General features: G+C 28.8%; 1 protein-coding gene across 1 annotated transcript in view; it reads right to left on the bottom strand.

Annotated features, from left to right (window-relative positions):
- The window catches only part of LOC108563555 (polypeptide N-acetylgalactosaminyltransferase 2), a 31,838-nt gene extending 10,236 nt beyond the window's left edge, over positions 1-21,602 (bottom strand). The window contains exon 1 of the mRNA XM_017922266.1: positions 21,006-21,602. Coding sequence (XP_017777755.1) covers positions 21,006-21,095 — 90 coding nt within the window. The 5' untranslated portion in view covers positions 21,096-21,602. The remainder of the gene's footprint in view (positions 1-21,005) is intronic.
- Between the last annotated feature and the right edge of the window lie 599 nt (positions 21,603-22,201).

The following is a 22,201-nucleotide window of genomic DNA, read 5'->3' as shown; positions in this document are numbered from 1 at the left end:
TTTTTCTTATTTTACTTGAATTTTAAGCGTCTAGTTTTATACATTCACATCGTGTGATCTCAAATATGTGAGTGAAATAGCAATGCTTTTTGCACATGAATATAAAATACAAGAATTTAAATCTTTTAGTCATCTATAATTACACATTAATTTAGATTATTTAGTTAATCTGTTAAATTTACTCCTAAATATGTAATAAAAGTTTATAGCAAATTTTATCAAATAATTCAAATTAATATCATATATTTACGAAACATACATAATCTAACATATTTATAAAGGACGTACATTAAAAATTTATATTCTCAGAACTAGTTATGAAAAATTAACTAATTTTCCTGAATTATCATAAAATAATGTAAAATGCACATTAGTTTAATTTATAACAATAACAAGCAAATGAATTGAAAGCCAATGGGCTTCAAATTAGGTCCAGTAAAAAAATTATAAATTCAATATTTTTCATAACGTGCTTACGTTCTATTTAGGTGCTTTAAATAGAGCATTTTTACTTGGACACAAGCTTGACTAAGTGTAGGGATGTTCGTGTGCCAACTGTATAATGTGCCATTTCCACCAGACAGAAACAACAACAAAAAAGCAAATGCCTATTGCGATTTAATAAATGTATTATAATTTGTTATGTCTATTACTTATTTATAAACACTCACACACAAAATAAAAATAATGCACTCTATTACGTAAAGTACTACTATTAAAATTTATTCCAAATTATATATTTATTTTGGTAATTTGACAACGTCAGTGTCAAATTATCTGACGTTGTCAAATTATATTTAAAAAAGAACGGACTTTACGTAAACGAATCTAGATTATGCAACGAATTGCACATTTCTAGGAAATCATCCTGCGATATATAAAGAAAGTAACGGGTATTAATAATTGCAAACAAGCTTTCAAATGTGGGTCGTGTGTTTTGAAGCGTTTAATGTAAAGGGCACAAATATAATTTATATTACGATTATTTAAATTGTTATTTATATTATTTTAATGTAAAAGTACTTGCAGATCGAATATTTTTATATTTTCAAGATAAAAATAGCTTTTTTTGTTGGTGATCTCATTTGCAATTGCGTGGCCTAATGTAAATATTAATCATAAACAACGGAGCGCAGAATAATAGAGTTTATGCGAATATTAAATTACAAAAATAAAGAAGTTTTACGAAAAATCGATGAAAAATACTAGAATAACAACTGATTTATTACCTACTGCAAATAGAAAAAAAAGTTATAATTCGTTAAAAATTAGAACAAATATTCAATTATTGTAAAATATTTAGTTTATAAATGATTGTTTTTGCAAAAAACAACAACTTATGCAATGTTGAATAATTCAGGGCATGAATGAATCCACTGTTGTCTGGCTTTTAAATTATTTTATTATTAGTACACGTTCAATCGTGACCCCAAAAAATGATTTTAAATAGTTTCCAGAGATTTACATAAAGTTTAATAATTAAATAGACATAATTGATTTCAATTATTACAAAAAAGCAATTTGCAAATTGAATCTGTAAGATTATTATTCAAGTATGATGAAAAAAAAAAGTATGGTTTGTAAATTTTAAAAGAAACTAAATTTTAATTGATCAACATAAAAATATATTCTATATAAAATTATTTTAATGCAGTTTTACAGTCTTCGATTAGTGCGGTTTCAAACAGTGCTGTACATTAACAAAACTGATTACCCGCACTATGCATCTAAAATTATAGAAACAGTTACGAATTGCAAAACCGCACATCAGATTGCAAGATAATTAATCGATTATTACGAAAGAATTAAATTCTTCAACGAAGGTATTTATATATATATATATATAATTTATTTCTCCATTGGAATGAATCAAATGTTACATAATTATTTACTGCGAATCGAAATATTGTGATAGGTTAAGAACAATAGCAAACAACTTTCTTTGGTCCTATTTTTTTTTCTTCTTCTACAAAATATCTTCTTTATTTTGTTGCGAAATTCGCAGGAAAACTGTATTGGCGAATCTGTCTCTCTCTCTATTTCTATAAATAGAAGCGAAAATGAATACCAGACGGCCGTGTCCAAATTGCATACCGTTCGTTGTACGTTTCAAGCTAAATTCTACAAATATCTGCTCTATTCCACATCTATTTACTGTGAAAAATTCTAATTGCAGTTGCATTTTCTTATTCAGCGATTATTTCATCACATATCAATGTTGTTCATCTGCAATCTGAATAGTTTCAGCAATATCTCGCACAGTACAGGTAATCGGTTTCGCATTGTTTGAAATATGAACAATATATACAAAAATAAATCACATTATAAAAAATTAATTGTGTATACCAAGTTTTAGTTTCTAGTATATATTGAATCCGGATTGATCGAAGCCGCACTATGCGAGGTAATACTATATTTACTTTATAAGAAAATCGCATTTTTATAAATATACATTTAGTAATAATTATGTAAAACGAATTAATGTCAACTTCTAAATCTTCATGGTAAATACTTAGATTTGGGTAATAGAAAAATCTAACCTACGCATTAGCATTTTTAACTAAAAAAAAGCGAATTGGAATTTGTTGAAATGAGAGAAAATAAAATGGTATAAGTGTGCAACAGTCACCACCTACATACCTTATACAAAATTGAAACCGAAAGTCAAGGACGTTCAGTTGCGACTGCCGAGTGAAGACATTTTAAGTCGTAATAAATCAAAGTAACAAGTAATGTGAATATGAAAGTTACTTTCTAACATAACACCTCACTCAATAAGTTCGTAGGATGACAAATACATGGAGCCTCTATCGAAAAATCATATGATTTTTAGGAAGTACCAACCTTCAGACGGCGTCTGTTAAAATGTCAGGACAATCTGACGTTTGGTTACAGCCATTTATTCTTTCATTAATATCTAAATATATCAATTAATTATACATTAAAGAAATGATTAAATTTCATATTACTTGGTACTTGTCAAGTAACATGTCAAGTGTTAGAACTTGTAAGTACTTGTAATATGTTAACCTGTTATAATTTTATATTATCAAAAATTGAGAAATTTTTTACACGACAGACAACCTAAATGACAAATCTCACTAAAATTCATTACTTATTTTAGTAAATTCGATGCAAATCAGGAATATTCGTGAAGTTAAACCTCGTTAAAGGTTATTCATTGCGTCATTAAGATTTTAGTGTGAGAATTATACATAACTAATGGAAAGAGAAATGTACGGTTAGTCAAATTTCGTTGTTCTCCTTAATTTAGACTTTCAGCACTATTTCAGTAACTTTAATTGGCGTTTATGTAAAGTCGTTTCGTTTCAAAACAAGCCGAGGCGCCAGGCCGCACCGAGGAAGACGGAACATCACGATTTCTGTTTGCCGGTCACGATCCAACGAGCGACATGTTACGTAAAGCTTTCGTTAATTCGAAATTAATTGTTGCAGTTTGTTGTTGTCTCACGTTGATCGCCAAATTTAATATTTAGTACTTTGTACTTTACAAGTAAAATAATTGATATACATAATTTGTTTTACTTTATATCAAATATGATAAAGTTAAACTTCTATAGTTAATAAATTATATAAATTATAGGTACATAACTTCTTCAATCTATATATGTTCGAAATGATAAAAGTGATGTAAATATTATAAATCTACTAACAAATAGAAATATAGTTTTCAGCTTTTATATGTCTTTTGCAATTAGTTAAGTAAATTACGTAGTAGTAGAATTGTTTGAAACAAATGCTAACAGTACAAGACTTCAAACAATATCTTTAGGTTAATTACTAATGGAAACCACAAAATTACATGAATATTTTACAATAAATAATTAACAAATGTTTACAGTTTTAATTAACTTTGAGCAAAATTTGTTTTGTGCAGAAGTCCAAAATATTTTTGTTAAAATTTCTTTCGAATTGCAGCAAATATTGATTCGTACATGGAAAATCCAGTATTTTTCGTTGTGCTAAAATGATGTGCGTGTGAAGTGAATCTCTTGAACAAATTGACATGGGAAATACCTGTAATGCTTCTATCATTATATGTTTTCCGTAACTGTATCTCTCTAACAGAAACCATTCAAGTGCCCATTCAAAGTGCTTCAACGGTCGAAACAAACACCAAATGGATTAACAAGAGTGGAATTTGAAATATATTTGTTAGTATTAAGTAAACAAAAATAATGGTACTTAATGCTCGATGAGGTGGAAAGACAAAGAAACGGTTTCAAATAGAAGAATCAATGGTAATCTATGTTTATCTTAGATTTAAATATACTTCATTCCATGTCTAACATGAAGAGAGTGAATAATTGTATAGTGTTTTTGTTTGTTTGTTTGTGTCGTGTATGAATAAAACGGTCGAGTAGTTTACTTAGCCGAAAATAGAAATTGTGTTCGATGCACGTACGAAGTAAGAGCCAAGTAACAACGACGAGTGGTCGAAGTGTGAATCGATTCGATAAATTTACAAATTATTTTTATTATACACTTTCACTTCCCTAATTGACTTTGCACGACAAGCGTAACAAAGTCCATTGCAACAGCACGCAGAAATGACGAAGAGAGGATCCTCTGCATTCCTCGAAGCAGTCACTCATCGAGGGAAAAGTCCAAATTCTTATGTCACACACATCCTCTCCCACGAGAAGACTACATCCGCCAACGCTCAGATTCGGAACGGAGAAATTAATAAGCGAAAGCAACAAAATAACAACAGCAAAAAAACGAAATAATTTATTATATTTATTGGATCAGTATTTGCATACATTTTTAATGGGATATTATAAAATGTATGAACATCGGTTATTATATAATGTAATTTTTATAATTGAATGAATAAATGAAAGTAACACACAGATTAATAAAAACTGACAATATTTTGATTAAAATATTTGTAAATATTTGCATAAATAATGAGTGTTTTTAGTAAGCTACAGGTATTTCATTATTACCCACACTCTGCTACCTCGCAGTAAGCGAACTAAATAAAATAGACATAAACAGCAAAAAAAGGCTGTACTAATTTCTTTAGATTTTTTTTTAAATTTTGCTCAATTAAAATTGAATTTGTTTTGAAATTTTAAAACTGGACTGATCGAAGCCGCACTGTGCGAGATATTTATGTTAACTTATGTAATTATAAGTCAACTAGGTTAGGTTACTTAAGAGCGCAACAGCATAAAATAATTAAGTGTGCCACGTAACAAAAACATATGAAATGCTATTTGACAATGACATTTAATTATTTACATTGATTGATTTTTTTTTATACAATAGTCATTTAAATTAATTATTATTAAATACAGAGTTTAATTAATGAAAATACTGAAGAAATATAATAGATATAATATACAATGTACGTCAGATGAGAAGATTTATTGCTCGTAAGTAAATCAAACGTGTTTCATTTTGCTTCTTCTCTTTTTTTCTTCTTCGCAAAATCCTTTCACTCCAGTTGCCAGCCTCGAGAAAATACGAGTTAGAAAATCGCCTCGTTACGGGTGCAATATGTCGGATGGTTCTTATTTTCGCCTTGTTGTTTTATTTCTAAATAGACCATCCATCCTCTCACTTCGGTTCTTTACCATCTAGCAGGAAGCAATCATTTGCTAGAGCAGAACTGTTATTATTATTGTTTGTCGTCTCTTTTTTTCTTCTTCTTCGAAATTAATTACGGCACAAGACGAAAGCGAAAGTCATGCCTTCGGTCGGTCATTCCGATGCCTCCTTTTGGCGCATTTAGGGAAAGTTTAATCCCGATCGATACTAGTTCAAGATACTCAAACAGCCTCCTTCTTCCTCATCTCTCTGTCTCTCACGCTCCGCATCTCGCGAGTTTAGGACGTTGGATTCCTTTCGATTTGATGATGCACTCCGAGCAATCTCGCCGCGTTTCGCAACCGGCGCCGATTTGCGTAATTCTTGCAAATGGTGCATCCATCGGAGAGGAGAGGTATTAACATAAAAAATCATACTTGTTCTTTGCATCTTCTCTCATCTCATCTACCATTCACCGGTCACGGTATTTGGAAATACGGCAGAAATTAATACATTTATCATTCCCTTCTTCTCCGTTCTTTTTATGTTTTATATATTTTTCATCACAAGGAACACGCGATGTACTTTCTGCGTTGGAAATTGCAAGATAATTACACGGAACTAATGGCTTTCCAAATTATTTATACTGGTGATTGTACATTTCTTTCAAGATTCATTTCACTTCAAATCTGTCTGAAATTAAATTTACTTCACGCACACATTATTTTATTATTTTAGTATAGCAACAAAAACTTCGAAAGAAATATTTTAAATTTCTTTCCTAATTAATTTCATTACAAATATATCTGAAATTAAATGAATCTTGAAAAAAAAATAATTGAAATTTTTAGTTCATATTACTATTTTTTTTATAAACAAAGAGTTGTCCAATACGTAATAAAAATAGTATACATTTTAAATAAGTGGATAATAATAATTGTAAAATTTTAATTAGAAATGTATCTCAAAATAACGATTGAGATAGATTTCTAATTAAAATTTAAAATTTTTATCTTACAACTTTCTTTTTATAATCCAATATTATATTGTAGTATAATACTATATAGTTTTATCAAAATGTAATAAAGTTTTAAGATATTACAAACAACCAACAAGTTAATGATAGATATTATCTTAAGGATTTAATGAGTAGATTAGTAAATTTCAATTGTATACATAAACACATAGTATATAGATACTACTCTGGTATAGCTATGTGTATTTATATAAGTATCAAATATCAAAATTTTAAACTTAAAAGCTTTCACAAATATTTTATTAAACTGCTTATTATATATTTAATATATATAAATTTCTTGAATTTGTATTTTGTATATCATTATATACCATTGTTGGTTGTTGTCAAAATTATATAGTATATTAAAAAGACATAATGTCACCAGAAACTGTCACTTGTCACCCAACAAAAATAGTATATGTCATTGTTGTATTTACTCCTTAAGAATACGTAAGTTATTTAAATCATTCGCGAGTTTATGTTATTAAAAATTTCTATCCATTATATATTCAATAAGATTGTAATTTATATATTGTAGATAAATATATAAATATCTGAGAAATCTGTAGTTATTGTTTCCATTGTCCTATCTTAATGAACTTCCTAATTAGTCAACACATATTTGAACATATAAAGATGTTTTTGATAATCAGATTTTAAATTGAATTGTTTTAATAAGCTATTGTATAAAAGAAAATTGATTGGTACTCATCAATGAAGAAAAAAAAGAACTCGCTAAAGAACTTTACAGGCCAGATTAAATTTCTATAGAACGCCTCGAGAGTCATTCAAGTGATTTTATTGAAAAAAAAAGCGGAAAGATATTAATTTTTGGGGTCGATAACCCGTTCGCACAAAGCTTTATGTAACAGCTAAGATAAGTTCATCGTTCAGGATTTTCCTCCTGACTGAGTCCAGACCACAAGATTCGATTGAATGAATGCAAGTTTCCCATTGTATACATTTTGCTTCAAACGCACACGAATCCAGTCATTCTTAATACAGTAATCATGAAAATTGTAACAAAATCAATCCCTTATATGAGATTATATAATACGTTCTTTTGTTCTATGCAGATGGATTGTTGCTAAATACCGTATAGAAAAGATAGTTTTTTTTCTTTTCTGATGTTATGTAAAGTTCATCTTTTATTGTTTGATCTATTGATTCTATCTATTTCTCTTCGTGAAAAGTCACAGATTAAAAACACATCTCACCACTTGTTGTGATGGCAATGCAATTGATGCACATCGATGTTTAGTCGCATGCGATATGCATAAATCTTCACTTAACCACAGCTTACAATGTATCTGTCAATGAAACTTCAAAAAAAAAATAATGACGTAACTTATTTACATGGAATTATCAATTGTTGCTAAGATATTTGTTGTTTTGTATGCACATATATATTTGTCGTTTGACATTTCATGGGAGTTAAGCAAATTGGTTACTTGAATGGGTGACAAACATTCTTAGCCAATACGTGATAAATAGTTTGATATTAATAGAAAGGAGATGATTAGGAAATAATATAAAGACGTATCAAATTGTGCGTCAATGAAACGTCAGAAATGTCACAATATTTTTAAAATGTATTATCATACGTTGCTAAGAAGTTATATTACGTAATATATTAATTTTGTTGCAAGTATAATGTTTGAAAGCATAGGAAAGTTAAGCGATATGAACTACTTATGAAGCATGATATACATAAATCTTCACTTAAACACAACACATAATGTATCTGTCAATGAAACGTCAGAAAAAAATGACGTAACATATTTACATGGAATTGTTAATGTGTATGCACATATATATTCAACGTTTGACATTTCATGGGAGTTAAGCAAATTGGTTACTTGAATGGGTGAGGAACATTCTTAGCCAATACGTGATAAATAGTTTTATATTAATAGAGTGGAGATGATTTGGAAATATTGTAAAGACGTATCATATTGTGCGTCAATGAAACGACAGAAATGTCACAATAGTGATAAATTGTATTGTCATGCATTGCTATGAAATTATACTATATAATATATTAATTCATTGCTTGTATAATGTTTGTAAGCTTACGAAAATTAAGCGAGATGAACTTCTTATAGTAATGGATGGGTGATTATTAATATTACATATTTGATTAAAATTTCTTATGGTCAATGCGTAATTGAAAGACATTTTCGTTATTTTTCTTAATACTCATCTGAAACTCAATTTGTAGAGAGAGCTAATTAGATTTACATGTTAAAATGTGTTCCACGCCGAAGCCCCCCTTCAAATTCGACTCCCTTGAAACGACCTCTCGCGCCACTAAACATCTTCCACATACATCGTACGCTTCTATTTTTAGAAATATGTTTTCCTGGCACATTTCTTTCCCATCTACACAGCGTTACGTATCTTGAAAATTGTTTTCGCTCAAAATGAAATATCCGACGGCTGTCACACAGCGAAATTGATTACAGAACTATTTATCATCCGCGCATCTCAATTCCTTTAAATAATACATACAAACATGATAGAATATTTTTCATAAATGTAACGAAGTTTAATGTTAGATAAGAACTTGAAAGCGTGAAGACTAAACGTGTGAGAAATTTGGTTTTGATGAATAACTGTTGATAATAATAGGTAAAGAGAATGATGCAAGATTAAGTGTTTTTCGGTGCTCAAATCATCATTGTTTTCTTTTTTTGACAGTTATTCGTTTATAATGAAATTTGTATATTATGTTACAAAAAAAATCGCAAGATCTTAATATTTACCAAAAATGTATGAGACAAATAAAAAAAAATTATAGTAAAAAAATGTGATATTTATTTAGAATTTCTTAAAACTTAATTATTATTAATTAATTAATTTTTGTAGTCATGGAAACCAAAGTTGTTTGTTGTCAAAAAGAAACTGTCACCTGTCATACAACTTAAATAGTATATGTTATTATCATATTTTATCTTTATGTCATATACTGTCATCCAACATTAATAGTATATGTGAGGTTCCTAATTTTTTTATATCATAATGTAGCATAGTTTGGGAACTCATGGTATATGTCATTATCACATTTTCTCTTTATGTCATATATCATGTTATATTTACTCCTTTAGAATCCGCAAATTACTTAAATCGCACGCAATGAAAAATTGATTTTTAATCTTTGAAAACGTCTTCACTAGTTTTATGTAATATCAACTATTTTTTGATAATTTTTGAATTGCGTCATTGGGTCATGGTTAAGCTGTTGACCAACTAAAAAAACAAATCACTGACCATCTCTCTATTCCACGTATATAAACATATTTATTATCCATAATAAAAACGGAATTAATAATTAAATCTTCGGCAACGCGAAACCATTTAAAGGCATCCCATTGGACTTTCACTATTTTGAATCATAAATATAATACATTAAAAAAAATCAATAGTCATCGTAATAATACGAATACGATTACCGTTGCAAACGCTTCTTACGAGATGGGGATTAGTGGGGAAGATGTGCAATAAGTGACAGTGTAGTATGCAAAAAAAAGATGTGAAGATTTTGAAACTGCTCATTGGCATTTCGTTTGACATATAAAATTATAGCGAGAATAAAAATATGTATATATAAAAAAAAAAATGGAATATCGTCAAGGCCACATCGAAAATTCCACAATTTCTATTCGAATTTATGAATACAAAAAAAGAGATTATAGTTTAGACGAAGACGTTAATCTCTTTCATTCATTAATTGGAAATTTCTAAATTATTAGAATACTTTCGTTTTTTTTTTCTTTCTTCAAATGTATCAGTTGAATTGAATTTGCATAATTAATGAATGAATTTTTTATGTTCATTTTTTTTTTAAACAATAATTTAGAATTTTCTTTTAATAATTAGATCAAATTAATCTTCCTTAGTAAATACGTAATACGTAGTAATTTCTATTAGTTTTATAGTATTAGTATTACAATGTTTAATCAATAAGAAATTTATTAATTTATATGTTTTTTTCTTGTAAAATTATTTACAATATTTTAGAAAATTCGAGTATTTGAAAAAATTGTAACCTCCCTCAGTTGTACAATAATTATAATGTTTAATCAATGATAAATGAATTAATTAATGAGTTTTTTGAGCAAAATGAATAATTTACAATTTATTTTTAGGAAATATTCTAGAAAATACTATCATTTAAAAAATTGACAATCTCCAGTAGTAGTTATATATTCATTATAATTTTTGATTATTCAAAAATATGTGAAAAACAATATTTATTGAAAAGTAAAATTACAAAATAAAAAAACTCAATACAATAATATAAATATCATAAATCAAAGAGTTAATAGGTCATAGGTCTATCTGCCCTACAATTTATTTTTATATTTGATTGAATAGAAATTCATGAATGAATTCGAATTATAATTATATATATTTTTTGTATATAACTGTGGAAAATACCAAAATTGATGATGATAATCTCTTTCAGTTGCATAATAATTATGATTTTAATCAAATCTTTCAAATGTTAAATGTAAATTTAATAATTTGAGACTTTTTTGTTTGATATTTGCGTGAAATTCAAGATTTGATCTTTCTATCGTTATTTCTTACCGTTTAGAAAATACGTTTTGCATAATTACTTGGTTTTTTTCTAGTCATGGAGTCCAAAGTTGTTTGTTGTCATAAATTAACTGTCACCTGTCATCCAACGTTAATAGTATATGTCAGGTTCCCAAACTTTTTCGGTTTGCGGCCCTTGCCCTTAATATATCATAATGTAGCACAGTTTGAGAACTTCTGGTATATGTCTTTATCATATTTTCTCTTTATATCATATCAGATTTACTCATTTAGAATGTACATGAAATGAAACGTTGATTTTTAATCTTCGAAAACTATTGACAATTCTTGAATTTCGTCATTGGTTTATGGTTAAGATTTTCGCTTGAAATTGAAGATTTGATCTTCCTATCGTTATTTCTTACCATTTATAATATACGTTTTGTATATTGTACTTTTGATAGTATTTAGTAAGATTTTCACTGTAAACTTTGGATTTGTTATAATTACAATTTCTGCAATAACACGAACAAAATATTACTTAACGACTTAAATTAAAATATTTAGTTCCATTGTTTTTGAATAACAGCTGGTAGTTTTTTGTGTGTGTATGTATCTATGTGGCTTTTCCAGGTTAATCCTTCATCCGGATGCATTCCCAGATATTTGACTTCGTCGGATGCTGCTGCTATTATTTTGTTGTTGAGGGTAACTAACTGGTAGACAGAAGCTCTTTTCTCATTGTAATCGCGACATGCAACGTCCCTATTGTTGTCCTCTCCATTGAAAGCATCTCCGCTATATCCATTAGACTGAATGGGTTCAAACGCATTGCCCCGATTTGTGAGTGAGTGTTTATGTCCACAATATTTCGACTATGAAACGATCCGTATACACTAACCACGAATTTAATAATGTATGCGTAATTAACAGATTTATTTGTTTGAAATTGCAATTTGCGGCGAATTTGTAATGGGTTGTTTACAAAAGCATTTCTAATTTGTTGATTTAATGTTCTTCAAACAAACTAACATCAAACGCGGTTGCAGCGAGTCGAGAGTTCTCGTGTTGCGAGAATTGCACAAAGAGATTTTTATTTTAGCTTGTTAATCAACCACTTGCTTAGATCAAAAGCAACAATGCAAAAACTGGATTCAATTGGAGAGATTCTCTTTACACAACACATCAAAATTAGCTATATAAATTATGCGCAATCAGCATATTTTTAATATGAATTAATCAACGTTTTATGACTATCATAAGCAACAATTCTAAAGATATATGAGAGTGGAAATAAATGGGAAAATTGTGAGAAACCATTTAAACTAATCTCTTTACTTTTCGATGAAGATCATAAGCAACAAAACAAAACTTACACAAAATTGGAGAAGGAGAAACTGTTTGAAATATTTACTTTACTACAGATAAAAATGTGTATCTAAATCAAGTACAAACTGCACTTTTCTAAAATTTATTAGTCAAACTCCCATGAAGATCAAAAGTAATAATACTAAAGAAGTGGGAGACGAATTGTAAAGTTTCGAGAAATTGTTTGAAATATTAACTTTACTATAGATTTAAATTTTGTCTAAAATATATACAAACTGCACTTTTCTACTGCTCTGCACAAATTTATTAATAAAACTCTTATTGCAAAAATTGAGATAAAATGAAAAATTGTAACAAAATGTTTGAAATTTTCACTTTACTATAGATAAAAATGTTTGTCTAAATCAAGTATAGACTGGACTTTTCTGAAATTGATTAGTCAAAGTCCCATCCCATCAAGATCTTTAACTTTATGAAAAAGAATATGTAAAAACTGCACTTTTCTAAAATTTAATAATAAAACTCTTATGAACAACTCTAAAGCAACAATATAAACATTAAACGAATCTATTGATGAATTGAAACATTGCGAAGAATAGTTTGAAATATTTACTTTACTTTTTGATGAACATCAAAAGCAACGAAACAAGAACCACACAAAATTGGAGATAAATTGGAAAATTGCGAGAAATACTATGAAATATTATGTTTATTATAGATTAAAGTATATCTAAAACATGTAGAAACTGCAGTTTTCTAAAATTTAATAATTAAACTCTTATAAAAATCAAAAGCAAAAATACAAAAATTAAACGAATCTTTGGATAAATTGAAACATTGCAAGGAACAGTTTGAAGTAATTTCTGTACTTTTTGATGAATATCAAAAGCAACAAAACAAGAACTACACGAAATTGGAGATAAATTGGAAAATTGCGAGAAATGCTATGAAATATTGTGGTTATTACAGATCAAAATATATCTAAAATTTGTAGAAACTGCACTTTTATAAAATTTAATAATTAAACTCTTATGAAGATCAAAAGCAACAATACAAAAATTTTATATACGAAACTTTGATCTGTATTAAAGACAATATTTCAAAGTATTTCTCGTAATTTTCTTCAATTTTGTGTAGTTCTTTTCTTGTTGAAAAACAACAAATACAAAAAGCATAGGTAATTAAGAATACATATGAAAATGACGAGAAAATTTGGAAATCTTCTATTTGTTATATACAAAAATTACGTTATGTTCTATAAACTATGCTTACTTATTGCGTAACCTATTTACGTCCTAGCAAACATTTGTATTACATAAAAATATGCATTCATTTCGTTCGCTTTATTTAGTTGCCTCTCCTTATCCAGAAACTTTCACAGATGTTCTCTCAGCCCTAAGAAGGCCGTAAATCACAGCGTTTCCCCTCCTTACATAATTAGATCTCGTTGCGTGTGAAAAGGCCACCACCCTTCTTTTTCCTTTTTTTGTATTCCCATTTACAACCAACTGAATGCATGCATTTTTAATTTAATTTGTGAACCGGCTACCGTCAACATCCATTTGCATTTTTCTTTTGAACGCAGAGAAAACGTGCAATTATAAATTTGTTTAAGAATTTAATTTTGAACGTAATTAATTAATTTATTTGCATTTGCATCAAAATGTTTATTAAAGTTTTTGATGAAAATAAAAAAGTAATGATAAATTTGTTTATTATTTCAATTTGTGCAGCAGTGAATTATTTGCATTTCAATTTGCGTTTTCTTTTTAAAGATAATTAAAAAATAATACGTAATTCATTAAATGTTTGAAGTAACTTCAACTTTTATTTACATTTTTCAAACGTAAATAAAAAGTTATTATAAATTTTGTTCATTAATTTAATTTGAGAAGTACTGAATGTAATTAGCATTTTTTAACGTAATTAATTAATGATACTTAATTCATTAAATTCTTGAACTAATTTAAACTTTTATTTACATGTTTATAACGTTTTTTATGTACTTTTTTTTTATTCATTTAAATTGTAAACTAGTGAATTTATTTGCATTTTAATCAACATTTTTATTGGTATTTTTCACACAAATTAAATAAAAAAATTGTTTATTAATTTAATCTGTAAACTAGAGAATTTATTTAAATGGTATTTCGTCGAATTTTTGAAGTATTTCATCAACATTTATTTACATTTTTGTAACGTAAAATATATTTTTTTTTATTAATTAAATTTCTAAACTAGTAACAACACATTTTTTGCATTTTTATTAAATAGAACAATAATGATTAATGATTAAAATAAAATTAAATATTGTAAAATAACATTTATTTTAGAATATTTAATTTGTGTAACACAATTATTAACATTAGGAAAATCGATAGAAATGAAGTCCGCTCGTAATTATAATTAATTAAAAAAGAAATCATTAATTAATTGAACGCGGTTATAGAAAGCGCACATTGTTGTGAAATATTTAATAAATAACAATTATGTGTAATTAATTATTGAACTAAATATTATTACTATGTTTAACGCTAACAAACTATCAGATTTGTCTTTGATTCAATCATATTAGACAAGACAAAATTAGTTAGAAGTTTGTTGAAAGTTGATAAATTCAAAATTTCTTGAAACTATTTACAATAAGTTATTGAATTAATACAAACATGTTGATTTTACTAATGGAATTTCAAATTTTTGAACGAAATTTATAATGTTTTCTTTAGACATTTAAAAATTCCATCAAATTTGAATAATAACATCACAAACTGTAAAATCTATATACAAAAGTACTAAAAAATATCAAAATAAAATTCCAAACTTCTCTAGAAAAACTGATTTTTTTTTTTGAAAGATTTCAAAATTGCTACAAATAATAAAATTATCCATCAACTTATGGGAAGAACGAACAAAATATCTAAATAAAATACGTATTTACATCGTGATACATCTAATTTCTTAATGAAAACTAAACTACCAGACTTCAAAATTATAATATAACAATCCAAATTGTATAATCATGCTTTATCAATGTATGAAAATAAGTAATAAAAAGTCTAAAAAAATATATATACAGTTTCACGTTTCACAAAATTACATCGTTAAGGGAAACTTCGTTTTCAGAGATAAAAATATGATGACCAAAATGGGGAAGAAAAGTTTGATTAAACAAATAGAAAACTTACATACAAAAATAAATTACATTTAAATATATCAGCCTAAAGTCGATTATTATATTTCATTTAAAAATGGTCCTTTTTAAATCTTCATTTTCTCTAAGGGTAACAAAGTTTTCTAAATTCTTTCACTGAAAAATCATCATATTATAACGATCCAAATTGTATAATCATGGTTTATCAATGTATGAAAATAAGTAATAAAAAGTCTAAATATATATATATATATATACAGTTTCACGTTTCACAAAATTACATCGTTAAGGGAAACTTTGTTTCAGATGTAAAAATATGATGACCAGAATGAGGTTTTATTATAGAAACAACTTACATACAAAGTGAAGTTTCATTTAAAAATATCAATATCAATTGTCTATATGAAGTTATTGCTTCACTTCTTCCTAAATAACGATCATTTTCAGTAACAAGATTTAGAACATTTTCAATGTAATTTAAGCACTTTTTTATATCTTCATTTCATTCTTCAAGATCGTAATGTAACGATTCCTAAATTAATGATCGTAATTCAGTAACAAGATTTAAAACTTTTTCAATGTAATTTAAGCACCTTTTTAAATCTTCATTTTCTTTGTCTCTATTGCTAACAAAGTTTTCTAAATCCTTTCATCGACAGTTTCTAAACATATTAATTGAAGGATAACTTCATTTCTAATTCTAAGCTTGGTCATCAAAGCTAACGTTGATTTTTCTCAACATTAATCGTTTAAAAATCTCCGTTAATAGTTGTTTCTCACTAGTTTTGGTATTATTCAAAATAGGTTTTTGATAACCTTGACATTGTTATTTAATAGTAAGCAAACGACATTGTTATTATCTAAATATAACTGACCTATCTAAACAATACAATTAGCACATAACAAATTAGATTGTGGCAGTGAATATCTAAGTTAAAGTCTCGTAAAATAAGTAATGTTATACATAAATAGACTATAATTGAGACACAATCTGGAATTGCTATAAATAAAACACCTTCAAGCTTGTGTTTATACGGTAAATCTGATCCAAAAGAATCCGTGTAAAAATACTGAGTAGAAAAAAATCAGAAGATTTGAATACAGAAAAAAGTATAATTAATAAGAATAATAACAATAATAATGGTTTAAACATCAAGATTATGTGTAAGAAAATCGTTTTTTTTAATTTACTAGCTATTTTTTAGTATATTAAACTTGCAGTATGCGCAGTTTTGTCGTGATCATCTCTATGATTTTCTACACACAGATTAGAAGTGGGTACAAAGAGACAACCTCTATTTTGAGCAAGTTATGACGATTTATTTTAATTCCTCATCAGATGGAATTTCACCTTTAATTCATTCGACGAAAACTGTTTTTATTTAAATTTAGTACAAATAATTCGCGTAAAAACAGGTCTGAGTGTTTATATTTTATTCGTTTTTGATTATACATTGAAATACTAGAATTGTAGACAGTTATTTAATAATAATAATAATCTGCATATGAAGTTTATCGAGAAATCGATATGAATTATAAACGGCGGAGGAACAAATGAGAATGGACGTGGAAATGTAATAATGTAAATATCAATAGTGTTCGGAGTTCTGACCTATTTTAAGTTTGTGCACGTTTGCGAATCGACGGATTCCCGAGTGAATTTTTAGTTCAACACTATTTGGGTTAAGTATCTAATAATATTGATTATAAGTAATCAAAACTAGAATAGAGAAATTCTATGAATTACATTCAATTTTACTTATTGAAAAATTCTGCAGTTTTTTGTGAAGGTAAACCAAATTTGATAAAAATAAAGATATTTTCGAATGTTGCAAAATAGGTATATTTCATAGTGCGGATAATCGTTTCCCGGACTATTTGAAACCGGACTAATCGACGATATTAAAACCGATCAAGGATAAAACGATTAAAATAATTTTGTGTACTATTTTTTTAGAATTTATTAGTATTTGACTCAGATATGAGAATTTAGTCTGTTTCGAAATTTTCCTACAGTGAATCGAAGTATTGCTTTATTTGGAAACTTTGATATATCTAACTTTGATGCATTTAAACCCAGCTGCAAATGAAGAGCAATAGTTCTCACTTATTTAGGTATGACAATCGCTTTCACTTAAATAAAAGTTTAGATCCGTATTTGGTGGTTTGTAAACGCTCACATTTAGAGAAAATATGTTGGTATTGTATAAGATATTCATTCCATTAAATGGAATTTGAAGCTCTATTTGGAGCGAAGCCATTCAACGATTCCAGTTCAAATGCATGAGAATTATTACACTTCAACTGTATTGTAATAACAATGTGACACTATGGAAGATCATTGGATGTGGTTATAAAAGAATTTTCACAAGGAAATAGAAATATTTACATAGATATTTATTAGTACTTGTTTTATCGGGCAAATTTGTAACAAAAGATTGAAATCATTGAAACCATTGAATAAAAAGTTTAATTAATTCGTATATCACAGTATAATTAGTATAGTAATACCTTAGTTAACGTTACCTCTTAAAATTAAACAATTATCAGATGAAAATCGGATGAAGATGATGATGTTTCGGTAGAAGATTTAGATAAACTTGTTAGAAATGAAAGTAAAGAAAATTAAGACTAAATTCGTTTTAAATTTTGTTAGTGAAAATGATCCTGATTTAGGAAGAAGTGTTATTACTAAGCCATCAGTGTTAAAATTTAATATAGAGATAATGAAATCAAATTTAGACTAATATTTTTAAATGTGATTTTACTTTATACGTAACTTAACAGTTCATTTAATACAGCTTTTCTTTCTTTGTTAAATAAATAGTCTTTTACATCTGAAAACGAAGTTTCCATTAACGTTATTTCGTGGAATCAAAGTTCCATTTTTCATGTTGAATTAATCGAAGAAATATGTTTTTTATGGGAAATCAAACGTTTAAAATGTTTCAAATTGATTTTTATCACAATATGATTACTACAATTACTACATTATTACAATTATCTAACTATTCAAAAAAATATAAAATAAAAAGTTTTTTTTTTAAATAAAAATTTATAAATATTTGTTTTCTTAAGAAGTGATCATTTTATTGACTCGTTTATTTGAGCATCGAAATTTCATCTTTTACCTTGAGACTTCATAAGTGCGTTTAGTATGAACACTTTTTTTTTAATATACAACAAATTAGTAATTATATTCTAATTTTCAAAATGAAAGTAAATTGAAATAAAATTTTAATATGATTTACGTTTTATTTATGAAAGTTTAACTGTCCACAACAAATATTACTATTATTTATTAATATTTCATTTCATAAAATAATGTAGTAATTATTTGTTAATATCCATGAATAATTGGAAAATACCGGAGATAATTTCAATATTATTTAATTAATTTATGTAATGATTGTTGAAATCAATCGATTACATAAATTGTCAATGAAGTGTGTTATTAAAGTTATCTGAAGAATGTATTTTATGTTTTTTTTTAAGAATAATCGAAGTATTCACGTAAAAACCAAACAATTAATAAAGTTTATAAAAGGAAACGAATCGCAATTAAATTTTAAATTAAACTGACGGTCAGATTTAGGTCGATAGCCAATTGCGGTTATTTTAATAGAGCCGCAATTTGCACCATCCTTTCGAAATACGCGAACATTTTTTTCTCTCTCAAACACATGCACACACGGTTGCATTTTGCTTGCAGAAACACAAATATGTGCTTCACTAATTGCAGTAGTCGAATAATAATTGCCTGCAAAAGTTCATCTTGTGGACCACATTGGTACGTTTACAAGCGATGCGAGGAAAAGTTAAACTACGTTCCCCTTCACCCAAAAAAAAAAAGAAAAAACCGAAAGAATGTGGCGCATGCAAAAGCAACAACAACATCGAAAAAAATAAGAAATTGAAGCGATTAATTGCATAATTTAATTAAAAGTGCAACGAGAAACTGGCTTTGCGAAATGTTAATTGTCGGTTTATCGTGGTATGTGCGATTTCGAGCTCCCCTAATGGATCGATTAATTTGAAAGTAAGGACGAGAGATGACCATTGGATCGACGCTCTTCGCTTGCACTTTCTAACACAAATACTCAATTGCACAACCAATTTTTGTTTACTTATTTTTCTTCAGCCTCGCGCACGAATTAATCGTTGCAATTGTCGTCGATGTTGTTGTTGTTGTTGTAGAAAGAAAGTGAATCGTCGCTTGGATTTGAAACTTTGATACGTTTTTTTTTGTTGTTGTTGTTGAGTGGGAAATTAGGATCGTGGAATTCAGGTTTGGATCGAGGCGGATTTCGCCGGCGCTTCGATCTTAACGATCTGGATCGAAACTGGGCGTGAAATCAAGCAAAAAAAAAATAATCATAACGTAACAAACTAAAAGGAGAGGAAGTATAAATTGAAACATAAAGCGGAATATGCCTCACGGAAGTGAAAGTAAAACAGTTTGTTTTTTTTTTTAATATTTCGTTCGCTCTTTATTTTTAATTTTTTTTGGGACGCTCACATATTTACGTATCTTGAACGCAGACGGATTTACACGGAATTAAGATGTATCGGAATAGTAAAGATCCATCCATTCATCTCTCCCTTTCACTATTTGTATCACGAATCTCGGGTGAAAGGTTTTTACATCGTTGCGCAAATTCGCGATGAGCTCAATACCTCGAAAACTATCTCTTTCGCTCCGACCATTGTTCGCTGCTACGAATTCCCTCTTCGTTTTCGAATTAATATGCAGGAGGCGGAAGAGGCCGTCGCCGTCGACGATGATCCAATCCGAATTAGTTTAACGCCGAAAAGTAGACCGTGTCCGTTTTCCCAGAGACGTTACAAAACACAATCATGATATTATGCTGTTGCCGCTGCTACTTCTGTTCTTTGATATTTATTTTTTTTGTCATTCTGTGTTTCCTTAATCGTTTTTTTTTGAGCGCTTACGAGTTCCTGCTTTGCATGGGTAAAAATGGAAAGTCTTGGGTTGAAAAATTTATTTTTTTGCGATAGTGGTGAGTGCACGTTGTGTGTGAGTTCTTTATTTCTTTTCAAGGGCGAAGCGAATAGTGTAACGTAAACACACCTACGCTCATAGTACGTTAGATAAATCACTATCAGAGATTCGAATGTTAGTTTTCTGCATTCCGGATGTACAAGACAATGAGTATTTAAGTTTATATAGTTACTTAAATAAGTAATCGAAAATTGTAGATATGAAAAACAAACAACAAAAATGTGTGTGCTTGTGTCTGTAATCATTGATTGTTGTGTCATTAGTTAAACACATGTTTATCGAGTTAGTAATACTTATTAATTAATAAAGCTAGTCTTTAGAAAGTAATTTTAAGTGAGGTAATTGTTGTTATTGATGTGAGATGTGTTGAGGGTTGGTGTACTTACTCTATTGCTGTCAGTTTGTAGGTAGTAAACAATAACAAACATCCATCCGATTGAGAACAAGAGGAGCACTTTAACATTTCGTCTCATCATATCACTGGGGCGTCGATGGTTGACTTTGAAAGATGATGAGACTGTTAGGCATATGTAGAGTATGTCCTGTTTATAGGGGAGTCTTCTGGATGTTTTGTTGTTGTTGTTGTTTGTTTATGAAGATGGTTCTCCCGAAGTGAGAGCTGAGCGTGCAGGAACGCGCAGCAGGATCGGCCGACCACCGCGTACTGTTTTGTGCGATGATAGTATATTGGAGCAGAACCGCTTCGGTGTTTGTTTGTAGGTAGAATGCTTCGCGGTGGGAGTGCTGCTGCTGCTGCTCTTGTTGGTGATGACGATGCTTTGATGATGATGGACCACGATTGATGGCGTCAGCGCACAAGTCTTTAGTAAGCGGCTGACGGTGGATATATATGTTATTTTTTTGTTGCGTATGCTGCAGAGCGTGGCTGGAGCAACCCCCGCGACTCCTGCAGTCCCGTTTAACGTTGTTCCTTCGTTTGGGGCTCGGACCCAGCCAGGATTCGATCGGCTCTGCGTGCGTGTGTATGCATGTGTATATATTACGAGGAACGGCGCGCGCTTCTTCGTCGCTCAATAGCGATCCCCTGCGAATTATGTAATCCCTTCGACTGCGGCCATCCCCGACAGAGCATGTGACTCACTCACGGATTTATCAAAGAACAAAAGACACAAATACACTCTCATACAAATAACGTACAGACAGACGGAGATGGAAAACAGACAAACAACATTTGGGGTCCATTCACTTTTCACTTTTGCCGGTTTGTTCCTTCTCCAGCATCTGCCTCACAAACGCCGGAATTCGGTCCAACTAATTCCCACTGCTTTCTAGATACATTTTTTTTTTGTATTCTCCAATAACTGTTATATTAATCAAGTAAACATATTAACAATCCGCTTCTTCTTTTTTGTTTCTCAGAATACACCCAATTCTATTCACAGCGTAATTGTTTCGCTTTTACCGCTAAAGTTACGGTGGATACAATGCATGTAAAAGTTTCCATAAATATCTCATCATTTTTATAATTTAATAAAGTATAAAACAATACCTCGCATAGTGCGGTTTCGATCAGTCCATAATCAATATAATCTGGTTTGAAAAATTCAAAAGTAAATACAAA

Source organism: Nicrophorus vespilloides, unplaced genomic scaffold (assembly GCF_001412225.1).
Source record: "Nicrophorus vespilloides isolate i.1.1-1 unplaced genomic scaffold, Nicve_v1.0, whole genome shotgun sequence".
Lineage (NCBI taxonomy): Eukaryota > Metazoa > Arthropoda > Insecta > Coleoptera > Silphidae > Nicrophorus > Nicrophorus vespilloides.
Note: the sequence above shows the minus strand (reverse complement) of the source record. Positions and strands in the feature narration are given on the sequence as shown.